We start from the raw sequence: 27,881 nt of genomic DNA on the forward strand, positions 1-27,881 counted from the left end.
ATTTCCCACCCTAGGCTTATACTCGAGTCAATAACTTTTCCTGGGATTTTGGGTTGAAATTAGGGGTCTCGGCTTATACTCGGGTCGGCTTATACTCGAGTATATACGGTATGTCCATACAAAATGGGAAACAATACAGTATGTGAACAATGCCCTAGTTATATTCAGGATAAACAGGAATGTTTTATTGATGGACAGTATGCAGAGATCTTGAATGTTGTATGAAACTGAAACAAGCAAAAAAAGAAATAATAACCTAAGTTTTTTTTACATACAACTAGAAATACACTCCTATATTAATCTTATCTTCTATGTTGACCAACAGGGAATTTGGAAACCAAAAATTATAGATAATCCAAACTATCAAGGAGAGTGGACCCAGCCTTATATTGATAACCCTGATTATGTACCGGATGACACTTTATATAGATATGATGAGCTTGGGGTTATCGGGCTGGATCTCTGGCAGGTGGGTAACCTACACCACACATGGCTCATTGGATGGCTGCATTGTTATCAATGATTATCCATTTGATACAGCTATAATAATGGAAATACAGTGATCCCTTGGTTAGAAGATCCGACCAATCAGAATGGGCATTAAACTGGTAAAACCCATGTATTACTGAAGTGTATGCACCTATTGGCTGTCTAGTAGCACCTCCCTACAGTATATAGAGATACTGTACTGCCCTAGTACAGTATCTCTATAAGGAGAAATGTTTTCCACCGGAGTACCCCTTTAAGATCTGAACTGGAAATGCACATGTCTATCTGGGCTCTTTGACTGTGCTGCACAGTGCCATAGCTTATCTTATCTTGTCTTGCCTATTTTTGCTGCAGCTATAGTAAATAATCACTGCTGCAAGGTAAAATTAAAACAAAGCATCACTTGACATTTGGTATTATAGAACAACAAGTATTATATAAAAATCTGATTGATGTATTTTTATTTGCTATTCCTTTATAGGTGAAATCTGGCACAATTTTTGATAACTTCCTAATTACCAATGATGAGGAGTTGGCTGAGACAATTGGAAATGAAACGTGGGGAGAAACCAGGGTAAGAACCTAAAAGATGTAATTTATCTGCACAATACATTATGACCTAACAGGTACATTTTCTTATTTTCCCATCATACTAAATGATGGTATTTGCGCCATCTCTATTTGACCAAGAACATAAAATGTTATGTCCACTTTGGTTTGTAGTCTGCACAGTGCCGCCACTCACCAAGTGCTGTATAGAGAAAAACAAATAAAGGGGGTCAGTGTGCTCAACCTAATGCTGCAGCCCATGAGAGTCTCAGCAATCTGCTCTCAGATAGTCATATGACATTATTTAATACTGTCTTCCATTAATCTGATATTGTGTCAATATGTATATTAGAATATTTTAATTACATTGATATTAAACAACCAATAATAAAATTACTTAAAAGTTAACTAATATATATATATATATATATATATATATATATATAAATGATGTTAAAGATTCAAATGTTTTGATCAGTCAGCGTGTTAAAGGAGTAGTTCGGTCCTGAAAATGTATCCCCTATCCTAAGGACCCTCACGCAATCTCCTGTACGGTGCCCCGGCAGCCCGCGGGAAGGGGGCGTGTTGACCACCGCATGAAGTGGTGGCTGACACGCCCCCTCTATACAACTCTGTGGCAGAGCCGGAGCGCTGCCTTCGGCAATCCCCAGCTTTGCCATAGCGCTGAATTGAGGGTGTGTGTCAGGCAATGCTTCGTGCGGTGGTCAACACGCCCCCTTCCCATGGGCTGCCGGGGCACTGTACAGGAGATCGCGGGGGGCCCCAGCGGTCGGACCCCCCCGATCTGAAACTTATCCCCTATCTTTAGGATAGGGGATACGTTTTCAGGACTGAATATCTTCTTTTAGCTTGATTCCACTTGGAAATTCTGCCCAATTTTAATTTATTTATTTATTATTTTATTTTAGTTATTTTTAAAGCATCAACATATACCACAGTTCTGTACAGAGACTTTCACATTGGACCTGTCCCATATGGGGCTTACAATCTAACCTGAGAATGTTATTCTACTGACCACAACATCTGATGGTATTTCCATTCTTGTCTCTACCAGGAACCTGAGTCGAAAATGAAAACGATACAGGATGAGGAAAGGGATGCAAAGGATGAAAAGAAGCAAAGATGGAAAAAGTTAGAGCAAGAATTAGCAAAGCTCGATGAGATGGAGAGGCAAGAGAAAGAAAGAAAGTCAAAGCTACGGAAAACATTAAGAAAACAATATGGATTAGATCCATCTCCAGAACAGGCTCAGCTACCTCAGCCTCCTCCACCACCTAAAGATGAGCTGTGAACAGAACAAATCCCCAAATTGTCTATATCAATCTATGAGCAAAGCTATACCAGAATCAGGGTGTATATATACAGTATATGACTGGCTACACTTCACATTTTCCCTTTAGTTCATGTCATGAGACATATATTAGGGAGTTCTGTACATGGTGCGGTCAAGTCACTGTAGTTTTTTTTTCTTCTGCAAAAACATCAATATGTTTACAAAAATAATGGAAAAAATGTGATTGATTTGACTGTATCACAATATTAAAGGGGTACTCCCCTAGAAAAAAAAATGTATCACCTGGTGCCAGAAAGTTAAACAGATTTGTAAATTACTTCTATATAAAAATCTTTTCTTTTTGAATTCCTATTCTGTCTGACCACAGTGCTCTCTGCTGACACCTCTGTCCATGTCAGGAACTGTCCAGAGCAGGAGAGGTTTACTATGGGGATTTGCTCCTATTCTGGACAGTTCCTAAAATGGACAGAGGTGTCAGCAGAGCATACAGCAGCTGATACGTACTGGAAGGATTAAGATTTTTAAATAGAAGTCATTTACAAATCTGTTTAACTTTCTGGCACCAGTTGATAAAAAAATATATATGTTTTTTCCTTTAAGTCCATTGACATTTCTCTGATGATTTCTATTTCTTGCAGCTGCCATAAAGAACACACATCCTGCTGATTAATCTATTCAGACAGTATAGATAGGAAAGGTCCCTGTCATTTATAAAAACTTTTGATGTGTCACAGAGACAAGTCAGATCATTAGAACAAGAGGGAAGAAGCGTGCATACAGCGATCTTTATCCTGCTTCACTAGATGGCTCCATAGACTTATAATGAAGCTGCAGGATGGAGAAAGTCAAGCATACTACTGTGCGCTTCTCCTTGCTCATTCTAATGATCAGTGGGGGTCCCAACCACTCAAAACTTTTCAAATGTGTCTGTGACATGTCAAAAGTTTTTATTAATGACATTTTAAAATAGGGCTGCGCCGAAGGAAGTTTTTACCGATAAACAGCTACAACATATACAGCATTTCTGTCTAATACATACTTACTGTATAATCAGTGAAACTTCCCTCAATATTTAGAGCTTAAATGGGGTACTCCAGTGGAAAACATTTTTTTTAATAAACTGGTACCAGAAAGTTAAACATATTTGTAAATTACTTCTATTTAAAAATCTTAATCCTTTCAGTATTTACCAGCTGCTGTATGCTCCAGAGGAAGTTCCATTTCTTATTGAATTTATTTCCAGCCTGACCACAGTGCTCTCTGCTGACACCTCTTTCCATGTCAGGAACTGTCCAGAGCAGAAGCAAATCCCCATAGCAAACCTCTTTGGCTCCGGACAGTTCCTGACATGGGCAGAGGTGTCAGCAGAGAGCACTGTGGTCAGACAGAAAATAAATTAAACATGAAAATAATTTCCTGTGGAGCATACAGCAGCTAAGTACCAGAAGAATTAAGATTTTTTAAAAGAAGTAATTTACAAATATGTTTAACTTTCTGGCACCAGTTGATTTAGAAAAAAAAAGTTTCCACCGGAGTACCCCTTTAATTCAGTCTTTAACAAGTCATACACACAGAGTGGTCATACCCATAAGCTGAAAATTGCCCAAAATGACCGATATCTCGACTCTACCAACCATTGTTTTAAAATGTTATGTGAACGATTGTGATGTCCTATGGCAGACTGTTGCCTGCAAAAAACATGATCTATTTATTTATTTATTTGTATTATTTATTATTATTAACTATTATTAATTTATAATTTTTTTTAATGTTGTAGCGGGTGTGTGGTGTGGCTGCAGGACTTGACTTGAGGTCTCCAACACTCTGGACACACACACTAGGCCCGACTGCACTACACCGCAGCAGGAAGCAAGAGCAAAGAGCTCAAAGAGAGAGAAGCTATCTCCACTCAGGGCTTATATGGGGGAGACTAGCAGGGAGCCCATAGGTCACTCTTGGGGTCACCGGGTCACTGATACCTCCTGGGTAACAATCACATGACATATCATATGGTATAACTCTTAAAGCAACATTACATTTTATAACACTTTACAGGGTAAAACATATTTACAATGGAGAAACAAGTGCAGGGGGCCTTGGGGACACTGAAGGAGGCTGCCTGACAGGACAGCAGGAGCGCAGGGTAACACCTCCCATACTGGGCCACCACATATATTATTGATAATCATTTTTCAGCCATTACTGAAAGTAGATGATAAGCAGATTATACCTGATTATACACATTGCAATGTATTTTTTTTTTTTTTTTTTAATAGATGCTTAATCTGCCACTATAGTCTGAAGAGTTGCTGGTGAGATCATTCATATGAACGATCCGATGGGCAATTGATCAACCACATTCCGGCCGGAAATCTGTCATCAGTGTCACCTGCACTAACCTTTCGGTACAGACAGGTAGTGCAGGTGACACTGATGACAGAGATACCTACCTGGTCCCGTTCCGTGCTGTGGTTCTCTGGCTATCCTCTTCTGTATCTTCCGTTCCAAGGCCAACTTGGAGCATGGGCGGAGCTTAGTGACGTCACCGCTGCTGTTCTCTGCTGGGTCCCGCTGCTAGCAAACAGCAGTGGTGATGTCACGAAGCTCCACCCATGTTTCAAGTCGGCCTTGGAGCGTAAGAGGATAGCAGGGAACCACAGGACGGAACATGACCAGGAAAGTATTGTTGTCATCATTGATTACAAATTATCTTTAAAAATATTGCAAGGTTTTTTTTGTTTGTTTTTTTGCGTATATAGTAAAGATCCAATCGGTACACATGTCCAATACAATATACATGTTATATTACTAATGGGTCCTTCACTGTACAGCAGCATATCTTATCACAACCTTAGAGGAACTTGGATATCATTTATTTGAGTAGGGCAGTGGTTCCCTAGCAGGGTGCCTCCAGCTGTTGCAATACAGCCGTTGGCTGTCCTGGCATGCTGGGAGTTGTAGTTTTGCAACAGCTGGAGCCACTCTGGTTGGTAAACACTGAAGTAGGGGATACATGGCTTATGAGTGTTAAAGTACTCAGGTGGAGAACACATTTTTTTTAAATCAACTGGTGCCAGAAGGTTAAACAGATTTGTAAATGACTTCTATTTAAAAATCTTAACCCTTCCAGTACTTATCAGCTGCTGTAAGCTCCACAGGAAGTTCTTTCCTTTTTGAATTTCTTTTCTGTCTGACCACAGTGCTCTCTGCTGACACCTCTGTCCATGTCATGAACTGTCGAGAGCAGGAGAGGTTTGCTATGGGAATTTTCTCCTGCTCTGGACAGTTTCTGACATGGACAGAGGTGTCAGCAGAGAGCACTGTGGTCAGACTGGAAAGAGATTCAAAAAGAAAAGAACTTCCTGTGGAGCATACAGCAGCTGATAAGTACTGGAAGGATTAACATTTTTAAATAGAAGTAATTTACAAACATGTTTAACTTTCCAGCACCAGATGATTTAAAAAAAAAAAAAAAAAACAGTTTTCCACTGGAGTACCCCTTTAAGAAAAACTAGTGCACATGTTGTTGTTTTTTTTTAGCAACATTGCAAGATAAACCAACTATTGTACAAATAACATTTTTTTTTAAATAAATGCCTCCCCCTATATTGTATGTTGTCTGTATTATTTCCTCTGCAGTTGTAATCCTTTATTGTTTCTAAACAGCAACAATTTTAAGGGGGTTTTCAAAGTTTGAAGGGTTCTTTAAAGGGGTTATTTTATATTATAGGGGTATTTATTTCCTATTTATTTGTGGTAGTCAAATGATCAAGAGCCTTATGCTGGCTTACTTTTTTCTGTTGTTACAATTATGCTAATTTGTGGAATAAATCTAAAAAAATTTGAAAAAAAGGGCAGGTTTGCAAATGCACTGGATTTTTCTTTAATATTATTGTGTGCAAAAAAGCATTTTTTTTTCTGTTTTAGACAGTTTGTATGATGTGTCCAGCGAAGGGAAGGACTTCTGTAAAAATAGTCAGGGCTTAAACCACACCAAAGTGCACTAAAATGGTGCCAGAATTTTGGTGCACAATTCTGTACTTTAAATCAACCAAATGCGGGTGTTAACTTAGATTAGATAGTCTAATGATGCACCAAATTTATCAAAGAGCATCTGTACAAAATCTACTTGTGGAAATGCAACCTTAAAGGGGTACTCCGGTGGAATTTATTTATTTATTTTTTTTAAATCAACTGGTGCCAGAAAGTTAAAAAGATTTGTAAATTACTTCTATTTAAAAATCGTAATCCTTCCAGTACTTATCAGCTGCTGTATGCTCCAGGGGAAGTTGTGTAGTTCTTTCCAGTCTGACCACAGTGCTCTCTGCTGACACCTCTGTCCGTATCAGGGACTGTCCCGAGTAGGAGAAAACCCCTATAGCGAACTTATCCTGCTCTGGACAGTTCCTGGCATGGACAGAGATGTCAGCAGAGAGCACTGTGGTCAGACTGGAAAGGACTACACAACTTCCTCTGGAGCATATAGCAGCTGATAAGTACTGGAAGGATTAAGATTTTTAAATAGAAGTAATTTACAAATCTTTTTAACTTTCTTGCACCAGTTGATTTATAAAAAAAAAAAAAAAAATATATATATATATATATATATATATATATATATTGTTTTCCACCGGAGTACCCCTTTAATTCAGTCTTTAGCATGTCACATACACACAGAGTGGTCATAAAACTTCTTATGCAAATGCAACAAGATACAGTGTCTTTTGGATAGCTTAAAATGTTACAGCATTTTGAGCCAGGAGAATGGATATTTGGTCACTGTCCCTTTAAAAGATGCTTGTAGCAGCTTTACTGACTTTAGTCATCTCTGTGGCGCTTCTTAGCATGTGTACGTAATGACTAATGCAGCTGCAATAAGTTCTCAGTCTAATGTTCCCGAAAATACCGATGAGGATCTTCACAGGTTGGCTTACTGTGGTGCAATATGTAGACTTTTCTTTACTCCTACAACTCTGGTCTACGACACAATAACCGGAATGACGCATGCAGGAAAACTTCTCATGATTTGGGCGAAAAAAAACAAATAAAAAACGAATAAAAACAAAACAAAACAACTGGTTGGCAAATGCTATGCCTATTGGCACTTTTACTTATAGATTTTGGAGGACTTGTGTCATCTGTAGTGTTTTGGTGCGCCATATATAAACAAAGCGCCGCCCAATTTCATTCTTCAGGATTTACTAAGAGGCGCACAAATTTTCAAGAGCCAAATTTGAAATGTGCTACACAGTGTGACGTAAGATGGCGACATCAAAGCTAAAAAAAAAAGCTCTTTGTATGTTGGAATTTGCTAGAATGGGTTCTGTGACAGAACAGCGAAACTTTCAGAATAAATTGTGCGCTGTGTAGAAGCTGCATTTTGTTTTGGGTGAAGCATTTTGGAACCATTAGGTGATAGATTCATCATGGGAAAAGTCGTGGCCGCCCAAAGACTACAAATGAGATAGAGAACAGGATTTGGGCAAGAAAGTCGATAGGGCTGAACAATGTGGAACTACAGATGCCACAAACTACGGTATGGCTTATGTTACATAAACTTCTGGGATTCAACATCTCTAGTGTATAGATAAAACTTAGATATAGATAGATACGAAATAAAGCGTCGCACAGCGCTCCAAGATAGTGAATCAAACGGTGACGTTTATTCCCTCATACAGGGGCATACAGAGGAAATAAACTTCACCGTTTGATTCACTATCTTGGAGCGCTGTGCGACACTTTATTGGTATCTACTGCTGCTGCCAGTGACCTAGGGCTGCGATTGGACCCGCTTGCACCCACTCTCCTTGGACGCTGCCGGTGGTGCTGCTCTTCTCTACTTGGTTCTAGATAAATAGATAGATAAATATGAGATAGATAGACAGATAGATATGAGATAGATAGATATGAGATAGATAGATAGATAGATGATAGATATGAGATAGATAGATAGATAGATAGATATGAGATAGATAGATAGATATGAGATAGATATGAGAGATAGATAGGGGGGATGCCGCAGCACACAAAAGTAGTTTGAATGTAAAAAACAGTGGTTTATTCCATGAAAATACAAGCAAGCGACGTTTCAGCTGCCAGTGCAGCCTTTTTCAAGCAACACAATAGTGACCATACAAAGTATTTATATGTAAATGAACAAACACATCAATCAAATAGGTGGTACATCAATTAGTGAAAAGAAGTTACAAAAGGTGCATTTAAGATATAGGGTCACTTCGACCACTATAATGACAATATTGCACAAGTGCCCAGTGATATGTTAAAATTAAATTACATATGAAAAAAGCTACACATATTGTAGAAATGACATTTTAACAATAATTACAACAGGTGAATCGGATAATTAATAAACAAACAAGGCGGGGGCAAGGTGGTCGCACCCATCGTACCTGTCTCTATGTGTAGAGTCGTCGTTGCTATGGGTAACAGTAGAGTCCGATTGTATAGTACATGTCTCCGCGCGCTCAGAACGCCAGGAGCGGCCCAGTGACTGCCCCACGTCACATGACCTGGGCGTCACGTGACCACTCCCTAGTCTGCGAGTGCGCACAAGGAGAAGAGTGTCGATGCTGCCATGATGTGTAAGGGAAGACCGGGCAGTCAAACGGCGTGATCCGAGGCGCGCCCAACCAAGGGCACGAATCAGAGCACAGTCGCGGCCGCACGGTCTGAATATGTGTTGAGATGATCTTAGGTGCGGCACAGAAAAGAAGGCGTACATCTGATCACAGGCAGTGTGTATATGATCAAGGTGCATGGATACAATAAATGAAGAAACAAATGTGTGGGTGTGAATAGTGTGTGAGTGAAGCATGGAGAGTGATAAAATAAAGGAGTGTGATGTGAATAGAGCAAAGAAGAAATAAAAATAAAAGATAAATAAAAAAAATAAAATTGAAAAAATAAAAAAGGATAAAGTTAATAGATACTAAATAATAATAAACATATGATAAATAATAAATAAAAATAAAGATAATGAAAAAATAATAAATAATAAATAAAAATAATAAAACAGTAAAGTAAAATGATGGATATAAGACTTGGTGCAGTCAAGGCAGTAATCCCGGCTCCACACATAAATGTCACACACATCGGGCTATTGTTCGCCCAAACCCCTCGACTGCCCCTGCTCGTCCCAGATAAATGGGGGAGTCACCACGAGGTCCCCTTCTGCAGCATATGTCAGCTCGGGTCCATGGTGGTAGGCTTCTGGAGGTGGGTATTTTACCCAGGGCAGCCCCACGATCATCTATCACTCACTGAGCACGGGTACCAGAAAGTATTTAGTGCCATCTGTATAAACACTATAAATTAATGCTCACTGGAATAAATCCAAGTTGGAGTGAAATCAAAATAAGAAAAATGAAAGATAAAAAAATAATAAAATTAAAAAAATATATAGAAATGAAATACATAAATAAAGTAAGTAAAATAAATGAATAAATAAATAAAATAATAAAGTATGTAAAGAAAGACAAAAACAAAATAAAATGAAGAGTGATAATGGCAAATAATTAATAAATAAATAATAAGTGAATGAAGCCAAAATAAAATATGTAAACAATATATAAAAAATAAAAAATAAGGAATATAGTGTGAAGAAAAAAGAATGTGTTCAGATATTGGAAAAAAAGAGGTGTAGATAAATACAAATGTGTGAAAAATACACTAGTGGTGAAGCGACGTGGCATTTATTTTTTACCATGGCAGCAAAGACAAAATCTCTAGTAATTTTCTATACATGTCACATTTAAGAGATTATAGGTAGGAGTATCTGCGGCCACCTTGTTCCCAAAATTATCTGAAAAAAAAAAAAGAAGAAAAGGAAAAACATTTTATTAAAAGAACATAATAGTATTAAATTGTAATTAGAGTAATATATGTGAACGGTCACTACCCTACTCAAAGAATACATCAATTCATTCTGACACCAATGTTATGCATTGTAAATTTGAGGCGTAATGGTAAAATCTACATTTAGCCCCCTGGGTTTGAGGGCTTGTGTCTCAAAGATCCATTTAAGTTCCAATTTCTTAAGTTTACTGGTGCGGTCGCCCCCCCTCTTTAATGGGGGGACATGATCCACCAGGACAAATTTCAGATCCCATTCCGAGTGGCCTTTTTCTGTGCAATGTTTAGCCACCGGCAAGTCAAGACGTGCTGCTCCAATCTCCAATCTTTTGTTGTATGAGAGATAGATAGATATGAGATAGATAGATATGAGATAGATAGATATGAGATAGATAGATAGATATGAGATAGATAGATATGAGATAGATATGAGATAGATAGATATATAGATATGAGATAGATAGATATATATGAGAAAGATAGATAGATATGAGATAGATAGATATGAGATAGATAGATAATGAGATAGATAGATATATATATATGAGATAGATAGATAGATATGAGATAGATAGATATGAGATAGATAGATATGAGATAGATAGATAGATATGAGATAGATAGATATGAGATAGATAGGAGATAGATATGAGATAGATAGATATGAGATAGATAGGAGATAGATATGAGATAGATAGATATGAGATAGATAGATAGATATGAGATAGATAGATATGAGATAGATAGGAGATAGATATGAGATAGATAGATAGATATGAGAGATAGATATGAGATAGATAGATATGAGATAGATAGATAGATAGATATGAGATAGATATGAGATAGATAGATATGAGATAGATAGATAGATAGATATGAGATAGATATGAGATAGATAGATATGAGATAGATAGATAATGAGATAGATAGATATGAGACAGATAGATAGATAGATAGATAGATATGAGATAGATAGATAGATAGATATGAGATAGATAGATATGAGATAGATAGATAGATGGATATGAGATAGATAGATAGATAGATATGAGATAGATAGATAGATAGATATGAGATAGATAGATATGAGATAGATAATGAGATAGATAGATAGATAGATATGAGATAGATAGATATGAGATAGATAGTGCGTCTTTTCATGTTACTTCAGTTATGAATATTGAGACTATGATTTTGCACACTGTTGGGGAGATTTATCAAAACCTGTGCAGAGGAAGAGTGGTACAGTTGCCCATAGCAACCAATCAGATTGCTTCTTTCATTTTCCACAGGCCTCTTTAGAGGCCTGTGGAAAATGAAAGAAGCAATCTGATTGGTTGCTATGGGCAACTGCACCACTCTTCCTCTGCACAGGTTTTGAGAAATCTCCCCCTGTGAATCACACTGTATAATAGAATGGTTTTCTCATTACACTTGGGGTGACCTGAACTGAGATATGAGGACAAGATATGAGGATGAGATAGCCTCATTGCTGCTTTTCCTCCTCCAAAAGGTTTAGTAAGCAAGACCGGACCCTGCCAAATGTCCGTTAGTGTAGGGGACGCGATATGGAGACAGGTAATGGTGACAGGATATGAGGATGGGATATGAGCTCGGAATATTGAGATGGGATATAAGGATGAGAAATGGGATGGGATATGAAGACAGGTTATGAGGATGGGATATGGAGGTGGATACGAGGACAGGATATGAGTTTGGGATATGGGGACAGGATATTGAAACAAGATTTGGGGTTGCGATAGGAGGAGGGGGTATGAAATCCGAATATGAGGACGGGACATGACGATGAGATATGCATTGGGATATGAAGACTGGATTGGAGGATAGGACGAGATAGGAGGACAGGATATGAGGTCAGGATATGAGGACAGGATATGAGGACAGGATATGAGGTCAGGATATGAGGTCAGGATATGAGGACAGGATATGAGGTCAGGATATGAGGACAGGATATGAGGACAGGATATGAGGACGAGATAGGAGGACAGGATATGAGGTCAGGATATGAGGACAGGATATGAGGTCAGGATATGAGGACAGGATAGGAGGACGAGATAGGAGGACAGGATATGAGGTCAGGATATGAGGACAGGATATGAGGACAGGATATGAGGTCAGGATATGAGGTCAGGATATGAGGACAGGATATGAGGACAGGATATGAGGTCAGGATATGAGGTCAGGATATGAGGTCAGGATATGAGGACAGGATATGAGGTCAGGATATGAGGTCAGGATATGAGGTCAGGATATGAGGACAGGATATGAGGTCAGGATATGAGGACAGGATATGAGGACAGGATATGAGGTCAGGATATGAGGACAGGATATGAGGACAGGATATGAGGTCAGGATATGAGGACAGGATATGAGGACAGGATATGAGGTCAGGATATGAGGACGAGATAGGAGGACAGGATATGAGGACAGGATATGAGGACGAGATAGGACAGGATATGAGGTCAGGATATGAGGACAGGATATGAGGTCAGGATATGAGGACAGGATATGAGGTCAGGATATGAGGTCAGGATATGAGGACAGGATATGAGGACAGGATATGAGGTCAGGATATGAGGTCAGGATATGAGGTCAGGATATGAGGTCAGGATATGAGGACAGGATATGAGGTCAGGATATGAGGTCAGGATATGAGGACAGGATATGAGGACAGGATATGAGGTCAGGATATGAGGACAGGATATGAGGACAGGATATGAGGTCAGGATATGAGGACGAGATAGGAGGACAGGATATGAGGACAGGATATGAGGACAGGATATGAGGTCAGGATATGAGGACAGGATATGAGGACAGGATATGAGGACAGGATATGAGGACAGGATATGAGGTCAGGATATGAGGACAGGATATGAGGACAAGATATGAGGTCAGGATATGAGGACGAGATAGGAGGACAGGATATGAGGTCAGGATATGAGGACGAGATAGGAGGACAGGATATGAGGACAGGATATGAGGTCAGGATATGAGGTCAGGATAGAAGGATAAGAACGTCATTGTTGCTTTTCCTCTCCCACAAGGTTTAGGCAGGAAGACAGAGCAACGCTAGTTTATTATAAAAGGGACAAAAATTTGGGATATATACAAGTTTAGTTATATCCAATTACGATTTCATATGATGCAATACGTTTGACAGATGTTGCTATTTTTTATACTGTATATTTTTATTGAAGTTTTTCAGTACTGAAGTAAAATAACAAGATATTTTCTAGGAGAAAACAAGAGTCAAAATTAGTCATCAGGTAATTAACAGGTAATGAGCAAACATCTGAGCAAATAGTAGTGTAAACATAGATGCTGCTATTTTAAGCTTATTCCCTATAGGTAAAAAAAACATTCCCTTCACCCTTGTGACTTATGTACATTTTTTTAATGCCATATTTTGTTTCTGAACTATGTGAATCCGCCCCAGCCATAAGTCAGTGAGCGGCCGCACAACTATGCGCAGTCAGGTTCACCTCAGGATTCCCTCTCCCGCCCGTCATGAAATGCCGATGACCCCGCCCACCATCATCCCGCCCCTTTTCTCGTACTCACAGTTTGCCCCGCCCACAACAGATTTCTCTCTTCGGCGTGAAGCCCCGCCCTTCTCCTTCACTAAGCCCAGCCCATTCGTAGTGATTGACAGCTCGCCCTCCCGCCCACTGCTCGCTCCGTCTCTGGGTTGATCGCGTTGATGGGCGGATCGGGCCGGAAGCAGCATGGCGGCCTCACTGCCCAGGACACAGGTAACCGCGGATCGGGGGGGGTCTATGTACGACCGGAGTGAGGGGCGATACCGCCTGAGGAGCCGCGCTGTGTGAACGGCCTCACTCGTGGTCCGGTTCTGTGGGTGGGTGACGGCGGGGTGTGTGTTGACATTACAGACATAGTATATAGATGTAGTGTATATATCCGTCTATTCTAGACTGACATCACTTTTCCCGGTTACCCGGGATTACACACTTCTCCACAACAATTTGGGAACTTGAAAAGTTTTTACTCCAGTCAAATAAACTTCCTGAGATAGTGTTTCCCAACCAGGGTGCCTCCAGCTGTTGCAAAACTACAATTCCCAGCATGCCCGGACAGCCTTTGGCTGTCCGGGCATGCTGGGAGTTGTAGTTTTGCAACAGCTGGAGGCACCCTGGTTGGGAAACACTGGTAGTTGTAGTAAATCTTTTCTATATGTTTCTATGGGGTCTGTAAATGTTCTGTGAGGCTCCTATATAAATCATCTACAGTTGTTGTAGAACTACAACTCCCACCATGCCCTGACAGTGCTGAGAGTTGCTGTTTTGCTGTAGTTGTGGTGTACGGCAGTGTTCACTAACCTATGGTTCTCCAACTACAACTCTCATCGTGCCTTGACAGCTGAGAGTAGTAGTTTTTGTAATATGTGTGAAGAAGACCAGTGCTACACAACTTGTGGCTCTCCAGCTGTTTGAAAAACTACAACTCCCATCATGCCCTGACAGTACTGAGAGGGGTGTTTACATGGAATTGTCCCCCCCCCCCAACCCATGGTTCTCCCTCAGATGGACTATAACCCCCAGCATGCCCTAAGAGTGGTGTTTACGTGGCACTGTCCCCTCCAACCCATGGTTCTCCCTCAGATGTACTATAACTCCCATCATGCCCTAAGAGTGGTATATACATGGAATTGTCCCCCCCCCCCAACCCATGGTTCTCCCTCAGATTCACTATAACCCCCAGCATGCCCTAAGAGTGGTGTTTACATGGAGTTGCCCCCCCCCCCAAACCCAACCCATGGTTCTCCCTCAGAAGCACTATAACTCTCAGCATGCCCTGACAGCCTTTGAGTATCTCTAGGGTTAACCTATGGCTTTCCAGCTCTTGCACTACAATTCTCATTGTGCAGTGGTACAATAGGAGTTGTAGTTTTGTCAGCTAGAACTGTATAGTCTGAATTAGCAATCCTTTAATATATATATTGATTTTCAGGTTATTATATTACTGATCTTAAAGGGGTACTCTACTGGAAAACGTTTTTTTTTTTTAAATTAACTGGGGCCAGAAAGTTAAACAGATTTGTAAATGACTTCTATAAAAAAAAAAAAAAAAAAAAAAATCTTAATCCTTCCAGTACTTATCAGCTGCTGTATAGTACAGAGGAAGTTCTTTTCTTATATTTAATTTACTTTGTCTGACCGCTGTGCTCTCTGCTGACACCTCTGTGGGGTTTTCTATGGGGATTTTCTCTTGCTCTGGACAGTTCCTGACATGGACAGAGGTGTCAGCAGAGATCACTATGGTCAGACAGAAAGGAAATTCAAAAAGAAAATAACTTCCTGTGGAGCATACAGCAGCTGATAAGTACTGGAAGGATTAAGATTTTTAAATAGAAGTCATTTACAAATCTGTTTAACTTTCTGGCACCAGTTGATTTATAGAAAAATGTTTTCCTGCAGAGTACCCCTTTAAATCTAGTGTCCTTTTAGCTCTGTGTTTCCTTACCAGGATGTTTCCAGCTGTTGCAAAACTACAACTCCCAGCATGCCCGGACAGCCAACGGCTGTCCGGGCATGCTGGGAGTTGTAGTTTTGCAACAGCTGGAGGCACCCTGGTTGAGGAACACGGTTTTAGCTGTTGCACAACTACATCTCCCAGCAAATCCAGATAACCTTGATGTTTCATAGCATTGCTGGGAGTTGTAGTTTTGTGTGAGTAAGGCTCGATTCACATGGCGGAATACGACGCAAAAATTCTGTTAGGAAATTTCGTTGCAGCAGACTCTTACTCGTTTTCATTGTGCATCGTATACCCGGCAGAATTTCTGCGGCGAAAACCTCTGGCGCGGAAATTGAAATTCCAGATTCCGCAGTAAGAATGGACTTGTCATTACTTTCTGCGGAATCAGCGCGGCCATGCACCACCTCCATACACCTCCATTGGACTAGGGAGGGGACCCCAGGACAGGCAGGGGGAGAGAAGCGGGTGGCGGCGGCGGTCTCTGGCCCCGCAAAAGCCGCTGCACTTCATTGATTTAGAAGCGCAACAACCTTTTCTAGACTAAACAAATCGGCGTTTGGTTCAATTATTTTTGGATACGGGAATATTAATGTAGGCGTTGTCTATTCTGGCCCATATTTTTTATCTCTTTGCAACGCAATGTCCCCAGAGTCTGTGTGTGCGCGCAAATTATTTAAAGACAAAAAAAAAAAAAGTGTCCACTTTTAGGTTATGTTCACACGGCGGAATATACACCCGATAGTTCATTCCGCAGACAGTGGGCGTTGACAGGGTAGCCTTTTTATTTCATTTTTTTTTTTTGCACCCTTTAATTCATGCGCTTTTGTCCATTTTTGCCAGTTGATTAAATGCGGTATTAAAGGGATATTCCAGGCAAAAACTTTTTTTTATATATATCAACCGGCTCCGGAAAGTTAAACAGATTTGTAAATTACTTCTATTAAAAAATCTTAATCCTTCCAATAGTTATTAGCTTCTGAAGTTTTCTGTCTAACTGCTCAATGATGATGTCACGTCCCGGGAGCTGTGCATGATGGGAGAATATCCCCATAGGAGCTGCACAGCTCCCAAGACGTGAGTCATCAGAAAGCAGTTAGACAGAAAACAGCAACTCAACTTCAGAAGCTAATAACTATTGGAAGGATTAAGATTTTTTAATAGAAGTAATTTACAAATCTGTTTAACTTTCCGGAGCCAGTTGATATATATAGAAAAGTTTTTGCCTGGAATACCCCTTTAATATCTGGCCTTTAATAAAAAAAAAAAATGGTTTAAAAAAATGGTTTTCGGATGTTATGGGGGTGATTTTATAAGCCCTGATACTTGCGTATATCCTCAAAAATTGCATATTCTGAGCAAAATGTTCACAGGGGGTGCAGCTTCACACGGGGAGGGGGGGGGGGGGGGGTTGCGACACCAAAAGTTGCGAAAGTCTACACCAACTAAAGCTGATGTGTATTTTTGTGTCGTCCACACGGATTTACTAAAAGCGTGCACCCTTTTAGTATGTCCATCAAACCAAAAATGGGCAGCGTATGATAGCGCCGCTCATAGTAAATATCGCTCTTTATATAGGCCCAGATTTACCAAACTGTGTGAGAGACAAAATAGAGAGATTTTCCCACAGCGACCAATCACAGCTCAGGTAACGAGCTCTGGTAAAGTGAAAGCTGAGCTGTGATTGGTCGCTGTGGGAAAATCCCTCTATTTTGTCTCTCACACAGTTTGGTAAATCTGGGCCTATGGGGGAGATCTATCAAAACCTGTTCAGAAGAAAAGTTGCCCAGTTGCCCATAGCAACCAATCCGATCACTCCTTCCATAACAAGGCCTCTGCAAAATGTAAGAAGCGATCTGATTGGTTGCTATGGGCAACTGGACAACTTTTCCTTTGCGCAGGTTTTGATAAATCTCCCACCATGGCTCAGAATGAGTCCCAAACAGCGTGTGATCATAAACAAGCAGATTGCATTGTAGATTGTCACCGAAATCCGGAATGGTAAAGGACCACAGTGTGTGGACTAGAGATGAGCGAACTTACAGTAAATTCGATTCGTCACGAACTGCTCGGCTCGGCAGTTGATGACTTATCCTGCGTAAATGAGTTCAGCTTTCAGGTGCTCCGGTGGGCTGGAAAAGGTGGATACAGTCCTAGGAAACAGTCTCCTAGGACTGTATCCACCTTTTCCAGCCCACCGGAGCACCTGAAAGCTGAACTAATTTATGCAGGAAAAGTCATCAACTGCCGAGCCGAGAAGTTTGTGACGAATTGAATTTACTGTAAGTTCGCTCATCTCTAGTGTGGACGTACAGCCAAAGGCCGCTTTCAGAAAAACACAATATGGCAGCATTTTTCCATCCGTATTTATGCTGATTACCTCCGGCTGCCCCAAAAAGCATGAATGCGAATAGTTGAATTTGGATTCCTATTGCTGCGGCTACTTTGTCTCATGGGTCAGACCCTTGCTGATCAAACATTGATGCCATATAGTAACATGCCAATGTCAGTGTTTCTCAACCAGGGGTCCACCAGCTGTTGCAAAACTACAACTCTCAGCATGCCCGGACAGCCTTTGGCTGTCCGGGCATGCTGGGAGTTGTAGTTTTGCAACAGCTGAAGGCACCCTGGTTGAGAAACACAAAAACAAATACATAAATAAAGTGTTTTTCAACCAGGGTGCCTTCAGCTGTTGTAAAACTTCAACTCCCAGCACTTGGCTGTCCGGGCATGCTGGGAGTTGTAGTTTTGCAACAGCTGGAGGACCCCTGATATGTTTGATCAGCAAGGGTCTGACCCATGGAACAAAAGTGATTTAGCCCTAAACTACAACAATATAAAGCAAAAAAAATTATAATGGCAGTAATAAAACAATTATTATTATGATTATAAAAAAAATGAACTAAAAAATTAAATAAAATAAATATACTGTAATACAAATACATAAAGTATTATATTTATTTTATTTTTTAGTTCATTTTTTTTTAATAATAATAATAATTGTATTATTATTACTACTGCCATTATAATTTTTTTTGCTTTATATTGTTGTAGTTTAGTGCTAAATCACTTTTTTGTTCCATGGGTCAGACCCTTGCTGATCAAACATATCAGGGGTCCTCCAGCTGTTGCAAAACTACAACTCCCACCATGCCCGGACAGCCAAGTGCTGGGAGTTGAAGTTTTACAACAGCTGAAGGCACCCTCGTTGAAAAACACTGGTCTATCATTTTTTTTGTATTTATATATTTTTATTTATTAATGTATTTCATTTTTATTTCTTTTTTTTACATTAATTTTTAATAATAATAATTATTATTATTACTACTATTATAATTTTTTTTCGTTATATTGTTGTAGTTTAGTGCTAAATCAGTTTTGTTCCATGGGTCAGACCCTTGCTGATCAAACATTGTTTCCCAATCAGTGTACTTCCAGCTGCAAAACTACAACTCCCAGCATGCCCGGGCAGCCAAGTGTGGAGTCGAAGTTTTGCAACAGCTGAAGGCACCCTGGTTGAAAAACACTGGTCTATCCTTTTTATATTGATTTATGTATTTAATTTATTTTATTTAGTATAATTTTTTATTTTATTTCCCTTTTTAAAAAATAATTTATCATCATTATTATTACATTTAAAAAACATTTTTTTAATAATTTATATTGTTGTAGTTTAGTGCTAAATCTTTTATAGACCACGAACAACCTGCACAAATAACCAGGCTTGTCGATGTTTAGGGGTTTGTTGTAGTCGTTCTACGACACACAGAGTTTCGAGGCTTCACGTGACGGGGTATGTTACTCGATATACTATACAGCACTGCGCTTTATTATCCTGCTGCAGGGAAGACTTGATGTGTACGTCGGATGTCATGTATCTCTTTAATGTTGACACATTCAATATTCATGAAGGTATTAAGTGCAGTTCACTGTATGGGAATGTAAGGCATTGCATTATGTCCGCCACATGACTTACTGGGTAATAGGTGTGTGTAATCCAATATTGAATGCTGGGTGTGGACACGTGGGCGGCACGCGGTTGTGTGCGGAGTAATAGGACGGTTTAATTTTTGAAGGGCTGATAATACATTGCATACGCTTATCATCCTAGTACAGAGATATGTGTGTATTAATACTGTGTACAAGCAATGGGATGACAGCCTCTGTCTATATGACGTTGGGGCATGTAGATGTTAAAGGGATTATTTTAGTACTTACCTGCCAGACAGCAAGCAACATGTTTAGGAATGATCTGTGCTTGTCTAAGGGCTTATTGGCTGTGTTGTGAGTCCACCATAACACTGCTGCTTTCTATATGTAAAATGGCTATTTCCTGTTGGAGTTCCCTTCCCCCAACTACAATTCGCAGGATCCCTTGTATGTAAGTGTGAGGTCGCTTTTCTCCCTCCCACACATCAGTCACCCAACCGATTGCAGCACAGCTAGGCTCCCTTCTGTGCTGTGATGTACTTGAAACTGCAATTCCCTGCAGAGAACGATCTTTCCACCCAGCCGTCGCTCCACCCATTGAAGCAAAAAGGCTCCTTTCAACACCTGACTAGTGATGTAATGTCTCGGGCCGTCCTGCAACTTAGGAAAAGCCAGAGACAACATTAATTTTGTATACTGCTAAAAATGGACATCGGGGCAAAGATCACATAAGAATTGTGAGACCACCATGAAACACAGATACAGACATTATATTATGAACTACACTAACTTTACAGTCAAAAAATAATCCCGGAATACCCCTTATTAGGGTCCATAAGAGCAGGTTCTGGTTTTGTTACTTATAAGTCATGGACTACCATTAATTTGCTGAAGGAGAAATCCTGGGTGACCACCAGCCTGAAGAGGGACCTGTGGTGATGAGCTGATGGGCGTGTTGGCCTCATTCTGCTATCGGTTGTCTATGATGAGACGACCCCTATAAACCATAAGCTTGGCTTAAGCGTGGAACAAAAGATGAGGTTGTGATATGACATCCATTGCTTAATATGCTGAAAATGTCACATGGGATGTTGTGACAATACCATCCTGCTTCTTTATTGGGCCCACGTCCTTTACAGTAACCAACTTACCCAATAAATTCCCCAACCCCTGGATTTTTGTCTTTTCTCTGATCTTCCTCCTTGAAATGTATGAATAAAGTCACAACTGGGTGTTAACACCCCCCCCCCCTAGTCAAAGGGATGTGTCCCTGCACAGCCTAGCTCCAGCAGCTCTGATGAGACAGTATCGGACGGTATGCAGCCCCCCTCCCCCCCCAGTAATGCCATGCTATTCATAATAATAAATAAAAGATAATCCACAGAATAGTGTTTCCCAAGCAGTGTTTATCCAGCTATTGCAAAACTGCAACTCCCATCATGCCCCAACAGCCCTTGGTTTTCTACTCGGGATGAGACCATTGAAGTGAAGAGGGGTGCTCCTATTACTTTTCATTAGAAAGCCTTTCTCAGTCACATTCAGTTCCGTCAGAAAAGGCTCACTGCTGTCTTATCTGAGAAAGTTTTCCTGCTGCCTTTAAATGTAATGAGCAGTAACATGAGTTCCCCCTTTCACATCACTGGTTCATCCTTGGGAGATAGGAGCAGAGGGGGAGCAGGGACAGGGCTGCTTTATTATACTTTTTGATACCATACTCGGGTTGCTTCTTTTACTTGAAGTCCCTGCTAAGGGGGAACAGGGATTATTATAAGTATTCCTATTGTCCGACCTTAGTCGGTGTCTTCCCAGACGCGGAGCGGTAGCTTGTATTCTGTTTGTATAGCTTCTATGTCTCTTCATCACTGTGTGGGTTGTAAACGCCGGAAGAAGAGTCGGATTTTGTTTACCAGTCTTTGCAGTGTTTCATCATAAAACAAAAGCTGTTGTTCGCAAAAGCCTCGTGTTCAGCCGACGTCCCCAGTAAATGACAAATAATCTATTGCATAAAATGTATCTCCCCGGCTTCTACTTGCCAGGCCCAGAATGCAGCAAATGTTCTGCTCTCGGGATGTGTTTTGAACGGTGTCACCGCCGGCCAATATTATTCTGTGCACACAATAGAAGCGCTCTTGTGTGTGTGTGTTGGACTGTGCGGTTCCCAGACAATTCACTGGCTTATTATTGATGGGTCAGATTATTTTTTGTTTTGTTTCCAGTAAAAAAAAAAAGTCTTTAAAGGGGTACTTCAATCTAGGACATCGCCTAACCATAGGCTATACCACAAATGTCTGCTTTTCTCCGAGCAATGGCCTTCGATTGCAAGCCGAAAATGGTCAACCAGGTTGCTTTATGCGGTTTTCGTGACTCCTGTTGATCTTAAAGGGGTACTCCGGTGAAAAACTTTTTTTTTTTAATTTATTTATAATTTTTTTTTTTAAATCAACTGGTTTCAGAAAGTTAAACAGATTTGTAAATGACTATACTATTAAAAAATATTTGTCCTTCCAGTACTTATTAGCAGCTGTATGCTACAGAGGAAATTCTTTTTTTTGTCTTGTCCACAGTGCTCTCTGCTGACACCTGATGCCCTTATCAGGAACTGTCCAGAGCAGGAGAAAATCCCCATAGCAAACCTATGCTGCTCTGGACAGTTCCTCAGATGGACAGAGGTGTCGGCAGAGAGAACTGTGGACAAGACAAAAAAAAGAAATTCAAAAAGAAAAGAATTTCCTCTGTAGCATACAGCTGCTAATAAGTACTGGAAGGACAAATATTTTTTTATGGAAGTCATTTACAAGTCTGTTTAACTTTCTGGCACCAGTTGATTTGAAAAAAAAAAAAATATATATATATATATATATATATATATATATATATATATTTTCCACCGGAGTACCCCTTTAACCCCTTAACGACGCAGGACGTAAATGTGCGTCCTGGTGATGTGGTACTTAACGCACCAGGACGTACATTTACGTCCTGAGCATAACCGCGGGCATCGGAGCGATGCCGGCGTCATGAGCGGCAGGTCATGTTTTCCACCTGTGTACTTCTTTAACGGGAATTGTGTGATGCACAGTGAGTGGTGCCATGCTGTTTACACAATTCCCGTTATGGTCAATGGGCACCAGGCAAACTTTGGCTGTTATTTTGGCTTCCCAACCACCTCCAGTCGCTGCAACCAGGCTGAGTGAGCTGGAAACCCCTGATTTCTAGAGGTCGGACCCGCATCTATCAAACATTTATGGCCTAAAGCAGTGTTTCTCAGCCAGCTGTTGCAAAACTACAACTCCCAGCATGCCTGGACAGCCAACGGCTGTCCAGGCATGCTAGGAGTTGTAGTTTTACAACAACTGTAGGCACCCAAGTTGGGATGTCAAATGTTTAGATAGGCATAACCCTTCCATAGTAGCCGGCTTTCTATTTAATGTTTACTCTAGTACTTTAAAACTAATCACTTATCTACACCATAGGGGATAGGTGTCTGGTCTCAAGGGGTCCGACTGCTGGGACCCCTGTGATCTCCTGTACGGGTCCTCTGTGCATGGAGTCGTAGGGTCGGCGTGCGCTCCATAAATTGACTATTGGAGTGTTGGAGATACAAGAGCGCTGTACTTGTGTATCTACGGCGCTCAGATAGACGGTGCATGGAGAATAAACGTGTAAACCTGGTGTAACATCTCACTGCTGCCAATAGCTGCCCCACTGCATTCATGACACGTGTCTCTAGGGACGTATGAAGCCATGTATCATAGGGACTGTTAATCCCCACACAGGGTCTGCACTCACAGTCCTTACAGACAGGACAGTCCATACCCTCCGCCCGGTTGTATGCAGTTATATGGAGTTCAGGGTTAGGGTATGTTCACACTACAGAGTGTGAACGGAACCTCCGCTCGCAGAGTTCAGCCTGGCAGCTGACGGCAGCGGTAGGACCGCGCAGCACTGCGCCACCACCATTGACGGCTATGCAGTGCTCGCGGACTTCCGCACAAAGAATGAACATGTTCTTTCTTTGCGCAGAACAATTTCAGCGGCGGAATTGTCCGCCGCTGAAATTCTGCAGTGTGAACGGGTCTCGCGGAGATCCATTCACACTAATGTTAAATTCACACCGCGGAATTCCGTAGTGTGAACATACCCTTACAGATTAGCATTGCTTTTAAAGGAGTACTCCACTGGAAAACATTTATTTTTATTTTTTTTTATCAACTGGTGTCAGAAAGTAAAACAAATTTGTAAATTACTTCTATTAAAAAATCTTAATCCTTCTAGTACTTATCAGCTGCTGTATGCTTCACAGCAAGTTCTTTTCTTTTTGAATTTCCTTTGTCTGACTACAGTGCTCTCTGCTGACACTTCTGTCTGTCTCAGGAACTGTCCAGAGCAGGACAGGTTTGCTATGGGGATTTGCTTCTTCTCTGGACAGTTGCTAAAATGGACAGAGATGTCAGCAGAGAGCACTGTGGTCAGACAGAAAGGAAATTAAAAAAGAAAAGAACTTCTTGTGGAGCATACAGCAGCTGATAGGTACTGGCCCGTCTCTCCTTGTGCACGAGATCCATCCATTCTCTCTGGGTGTGCTATAGAAAAACTCCATGCACAGGGAGAGACAGGTCCCTGTTCTTGTGGATAGGGGATAATTTTTAAAGGAAATCGGAAGACTGTTCACCTACACTAAACCCAATACACCAGGTTATAATGCAGGGTGAACAGGAGACCGATGCAGGGTCTCTGACTAATATACCTACCTGCAGTCCGGCCCCCCGATCCCTCAGAAGATCCTCTTCTATCTTTGCTGAATTGCGTGCTGAAGGCGGGCCTGGTCACGTGAGCGCTTGTGCCAACTGAGCGCTCAAGTGACCAGACGACTGTTTTCCTTTAAAGTAATGGGGGGATCTGACCGCCTCCCCCCCACTTATTTACTTTCCTGCGTTTAGAAGTAGTGGAGTACCCCTTTAATTCAGTGTTCACCAACCTATGGTCCTCCTGCTACTGATGGATTATTCGTAGCATTACATCAGGAGAGTTTCCCCCATCCACACACAGCCTAGGATACATTCCTGTAAGCTGGCATGTCTAGGGTTACACGCTGGCTCAGCAGCTATTGCCGATTCAGCTGATGATGGTTCCAAAGATAACCGGAATTCCAATGAGTGGAAGGACGAGAATTTCCAGCTATTATCTAGTGTACAGGGCTAAGCTTCCCTAAACTCTGACAGCCCATGGTAAAAGGGATTGTCTGTTGATACAGACGTCTTTGGTAATGCAGACTATCCCCATCCACATGGTCTAAGAATTATCTGTCGGCCAAACTCGCATTCCAAACTAGTGACCCTGTTATATACATTCATGGCCGTAAATGTTGGCACCCCTGAAACTTGTATAGAAAATGAAGTATTTCTCATAGAAAAGGATTGCTGTAACACATGTTTTGCTATACACATGTTTATTCCTTTTGTATTTATTGGAACTAAACCAAAAAGGGAGGAAAAAGAGCAAAATTGACATAAGAGATGAGCGAACTTACAGTAAATTTGATTGATCACCAACTTCTCGGCTCTGCAGTTGCTGACTTATCCTGGTGGGCTGGATCTGTATTCTGGGCACTCCACCTCTAGAGACCTCATTACTAGAGACAGGGCTACACAGGGCTTGCGACTCTTCAAGGTACTCTGGTGGGCTGGAAAAGGTGGATACAGTCCTAGGAAAGAGTCTTCTAGGACTGTATCCATCTTTTCCAGCCCACGGGAACACCTGAAAGCTGAACTAATTTATGCAGGAAAAGTCATCAACTGCCCAGCCGAGAAGTTCGTGACGAATCGAATTTACTGTAAGTTCGCTCCTCTCTAGACATAATGTCACACCAAACTCCAAAAATGGGCTGGACAAAATTATTGGCACCATTTCAAAATTGGGGCAAGTAACAGGTGTGGGCAATATAAAAATCACACCTGAAAGCAAATAAAAAGGAGAGAAGTTCACTTAGTCTTTGCATTGTGTGTCCATGTGTGTTACACTAAGCATGGACAACAGAAAGAGGAGAAAAGAACTATCTGAGGACTTGAGAACCAATATTGTGCAAAAATATCAACAATCTCAAGGTTACAAGTCCATCTCCAGAGATCTAGATTTGCCTTTGTCCACAGTGCGCAACATTATCAAGAAGTTTGCAACCCATGGCACTGTAGCTAATCTCCCTGGACATGGTTGGAAGAGAAAAATTGATGAAGGGTGTCAACACAGGATAATCCGGATGGTGGATAAGCAGCCCCAAACAAGTTCCAAAGATATTCAAGCTGTACTGCAGGCTCAGGAAGCATCAGTGTCAGCTCAAACTATCCGTCGACATTAAAGGGGTACTCCGGTGAAAAAACTTTTTATTTATTTATTTTTTTAAATCAACTGGTGCCAGAAAGTTAAACAGATTTGTAAATTACTTCTATTAAAAAATATTAATCCTTCCAGTACTTATTATCTGCTGAACACTACAGAGGAAATTATTTTCTTATTGGAACACAGAGCACCAGTTGAGTTAAAAAAAAAAAATTAAAAAAAAAATCCTTTAACTGTTTGGAATAAAGAATTGGTGTTTTAAGGAATTGCTGGATAAACTGTTCTTTTTTTTTTTTTTACTAGTATAGATTTCATCCCTGTTTGCTTGGTGTATTGTTTAAAATGGTGCACAGGACTTGATAAATTTTGCGCAATTATAGAAACCAGTGAGCTACAGAGATTGGTTTAATTAAGCTTTGTGCTCTGGCATCTGACACTTTTGTACGTGTCCTATTAGGTGGTGTAGGTTTGCGCAAAAAAAGGAGGCTTTGCGGCGAAAAAAAAACCCACTTCTAAATAAAATTTGCGAAAATAATGAATACGGCTCCACTGCAAAAAGTAGGGTACAGTGCACCAAACAGTAGACAACTTTGAAAGATGTTCTACCGAAAATTGGGCAAAAAGTTTGCGCAAAATTTGCAAGAACATTTAGAACATTGAAGTGGTGTAAAGCCAATGATAAATGTCTCCCATGGCCACAATATTCCATAGAGAATTGTAACAACATAGATATTAATCCTATAGTAATGTCCTTGCCTGACCGATACCATTACTAAACAGTGAGATCACGCAGCCTGAGCCTAAATACATGGCTGGAATGTGAGGCTATTTACATAACTATTCCATGCATCTGAGGAACAAGCCTGCCGGCTAAAGCCAGGCCTGACCACAGCGTATGGGTAATGCGCTATAGCGCCCTCTGTCGCTGCAGGTGAGAACAGGTAAAAGAAGGGATAGGCTGGTGATATGTATTAAAGGGTACCTTTCATCAAAAAAAACTTTTGATATATTATAGATTAATGTATGCAGAAAAACTTTACAATGTTTCCATGTTATTAAAAAATATGCTTCTTTCTATTTAATTTTCCACTTGAAAAATGACCACTAGGGGTCTCCCTACCAGTCCTGGCCGCAAGCCTTTTTTTTATAGATTTAAGACTCATGCTGGAATCCCATATCTCAGACTTAAGCCGGGACACAGACAAGCTCAGCACTGCTCCCAATAGCCCCTATTCTAGACCTAATTGGGAAATAATATTTTAAAAATATTAAGTCTTTAGAAACATGGGGGAATTACTAATATTTACTATTGTTTCTAAAGACTAAATATATTTTAAATATTATTTTATGTTTTATATTTTAAATATTTTTTTTAAATATTTTTTGATTATTATTATTAAATATATTACTTGTTTGTTTTTTTTATCTATATTTTATTATATTTTAAAATATGTTGAGAAATCACACAACTATATCAATTGTGATTGATTAAAAATACAAAGCAGAGACGCTCCCTGTGGAGGATCACACGTGCTAATGCCGGGCAGGGACTGGGATACAGGTGGTCTCTTTCCCGCTCCGGTTGTGTACCGACATACACAACAATGGTTAGCACGTGTAGAAAAGAAGATTTACCCATCCGTCTGCAGACTTCCCATAAGAACTTGTATAATCCAGTGAACTTCGTAAAAGATAGGGATTTCTCTGGCGCTGACCGGAACAAAGAGGTCTCAGGTAGGTGGATTCAGATATAAAAGCGTTATTCAGCCAAAATGCAACGCGTTTCACTGCGCAAGCGCAGTGAAACGCGTTGCATTTTTGCTGAATAAAGCTTTTATATCTGAATCCACCTACCTGAGACCTGAAACGCGTTGCA

At 40.6% G+C, this 27,881-nt stretch overlaps 2 protein-coding genes across 6 annotated transcripts in view; both read left to right on the forward strand.

The window, feature by feature from the left end:
* Positions 1-3,483, forward strand: part of LOC130283074 (calreticulin-like) — a 43,569-nt gene extending 40,086 nt beyond the window's left edge. For all 3 annotated transcript variants that reach the window (XM_056532262.1, XM_056532261.1, XM_056532260.1), the window contains 3 exons: positions 326-469; positions 971-1,063; positions 2,114-3,483. In XM_056532262.1, the coding sequence (XP_056388237.1) occupies positions 326-469; positions 971-1,063; positions 2,114-2,350 (474 nt within the window). In that variant the 3' untranslated portion in view covers positions 2,351-3,483. The remainder of the gene's footprint in view (positions 1-325; positions 470-970; positions 1,064-2,113) is intronic.
* An 8,185-nt stretch (positions 3,484-11,668) lies between these two features.
* Positions 11,669-27,881, forward strand: part of EPS15 (epidermal growth factor receptor pathway substrate 15) — a 148,167-nt gene continuing 131,954 nt past the window's right edge. The window contains exons 1-2 of one of the 3 annotated variants that reach the window (XM_056532263.1): positions 11,669-11,803; positions 13,483-13,512. In XM_056532263.1, coding sequence (XP_056388238.1) covers positions 11,768-11,803; positions 13,483-13,512 — 66 coding nt within the window. In that variant the 5' untranslated portion in view covers positions 11,669-11,767. Of the gene's footprint in view, positions 11,804-13,482; positions 13,513-13,888; positions 13,999-22,820; positions 22,888-27,881 lie in introns of those variants that run through there. The other 2 variants (XM_056532265.1, XM_056532266.1) reach the window with 2 other exon arrangements.

Source organism: Hyla sarda, chromosome 7 (assembly GCF_029499605.1).
Source record: "Hyla sarda isolate aHylSar1 chromosome 7, aHylSar1.hap1, whole genome shotgun sequence".
Classification (NCBI taxonomy): domain Eukaryota; kingdom Metazoa; phylum Chordata; class Amphibia; order Anura; family Hylidae; genus Hyla; species Hyla sarda.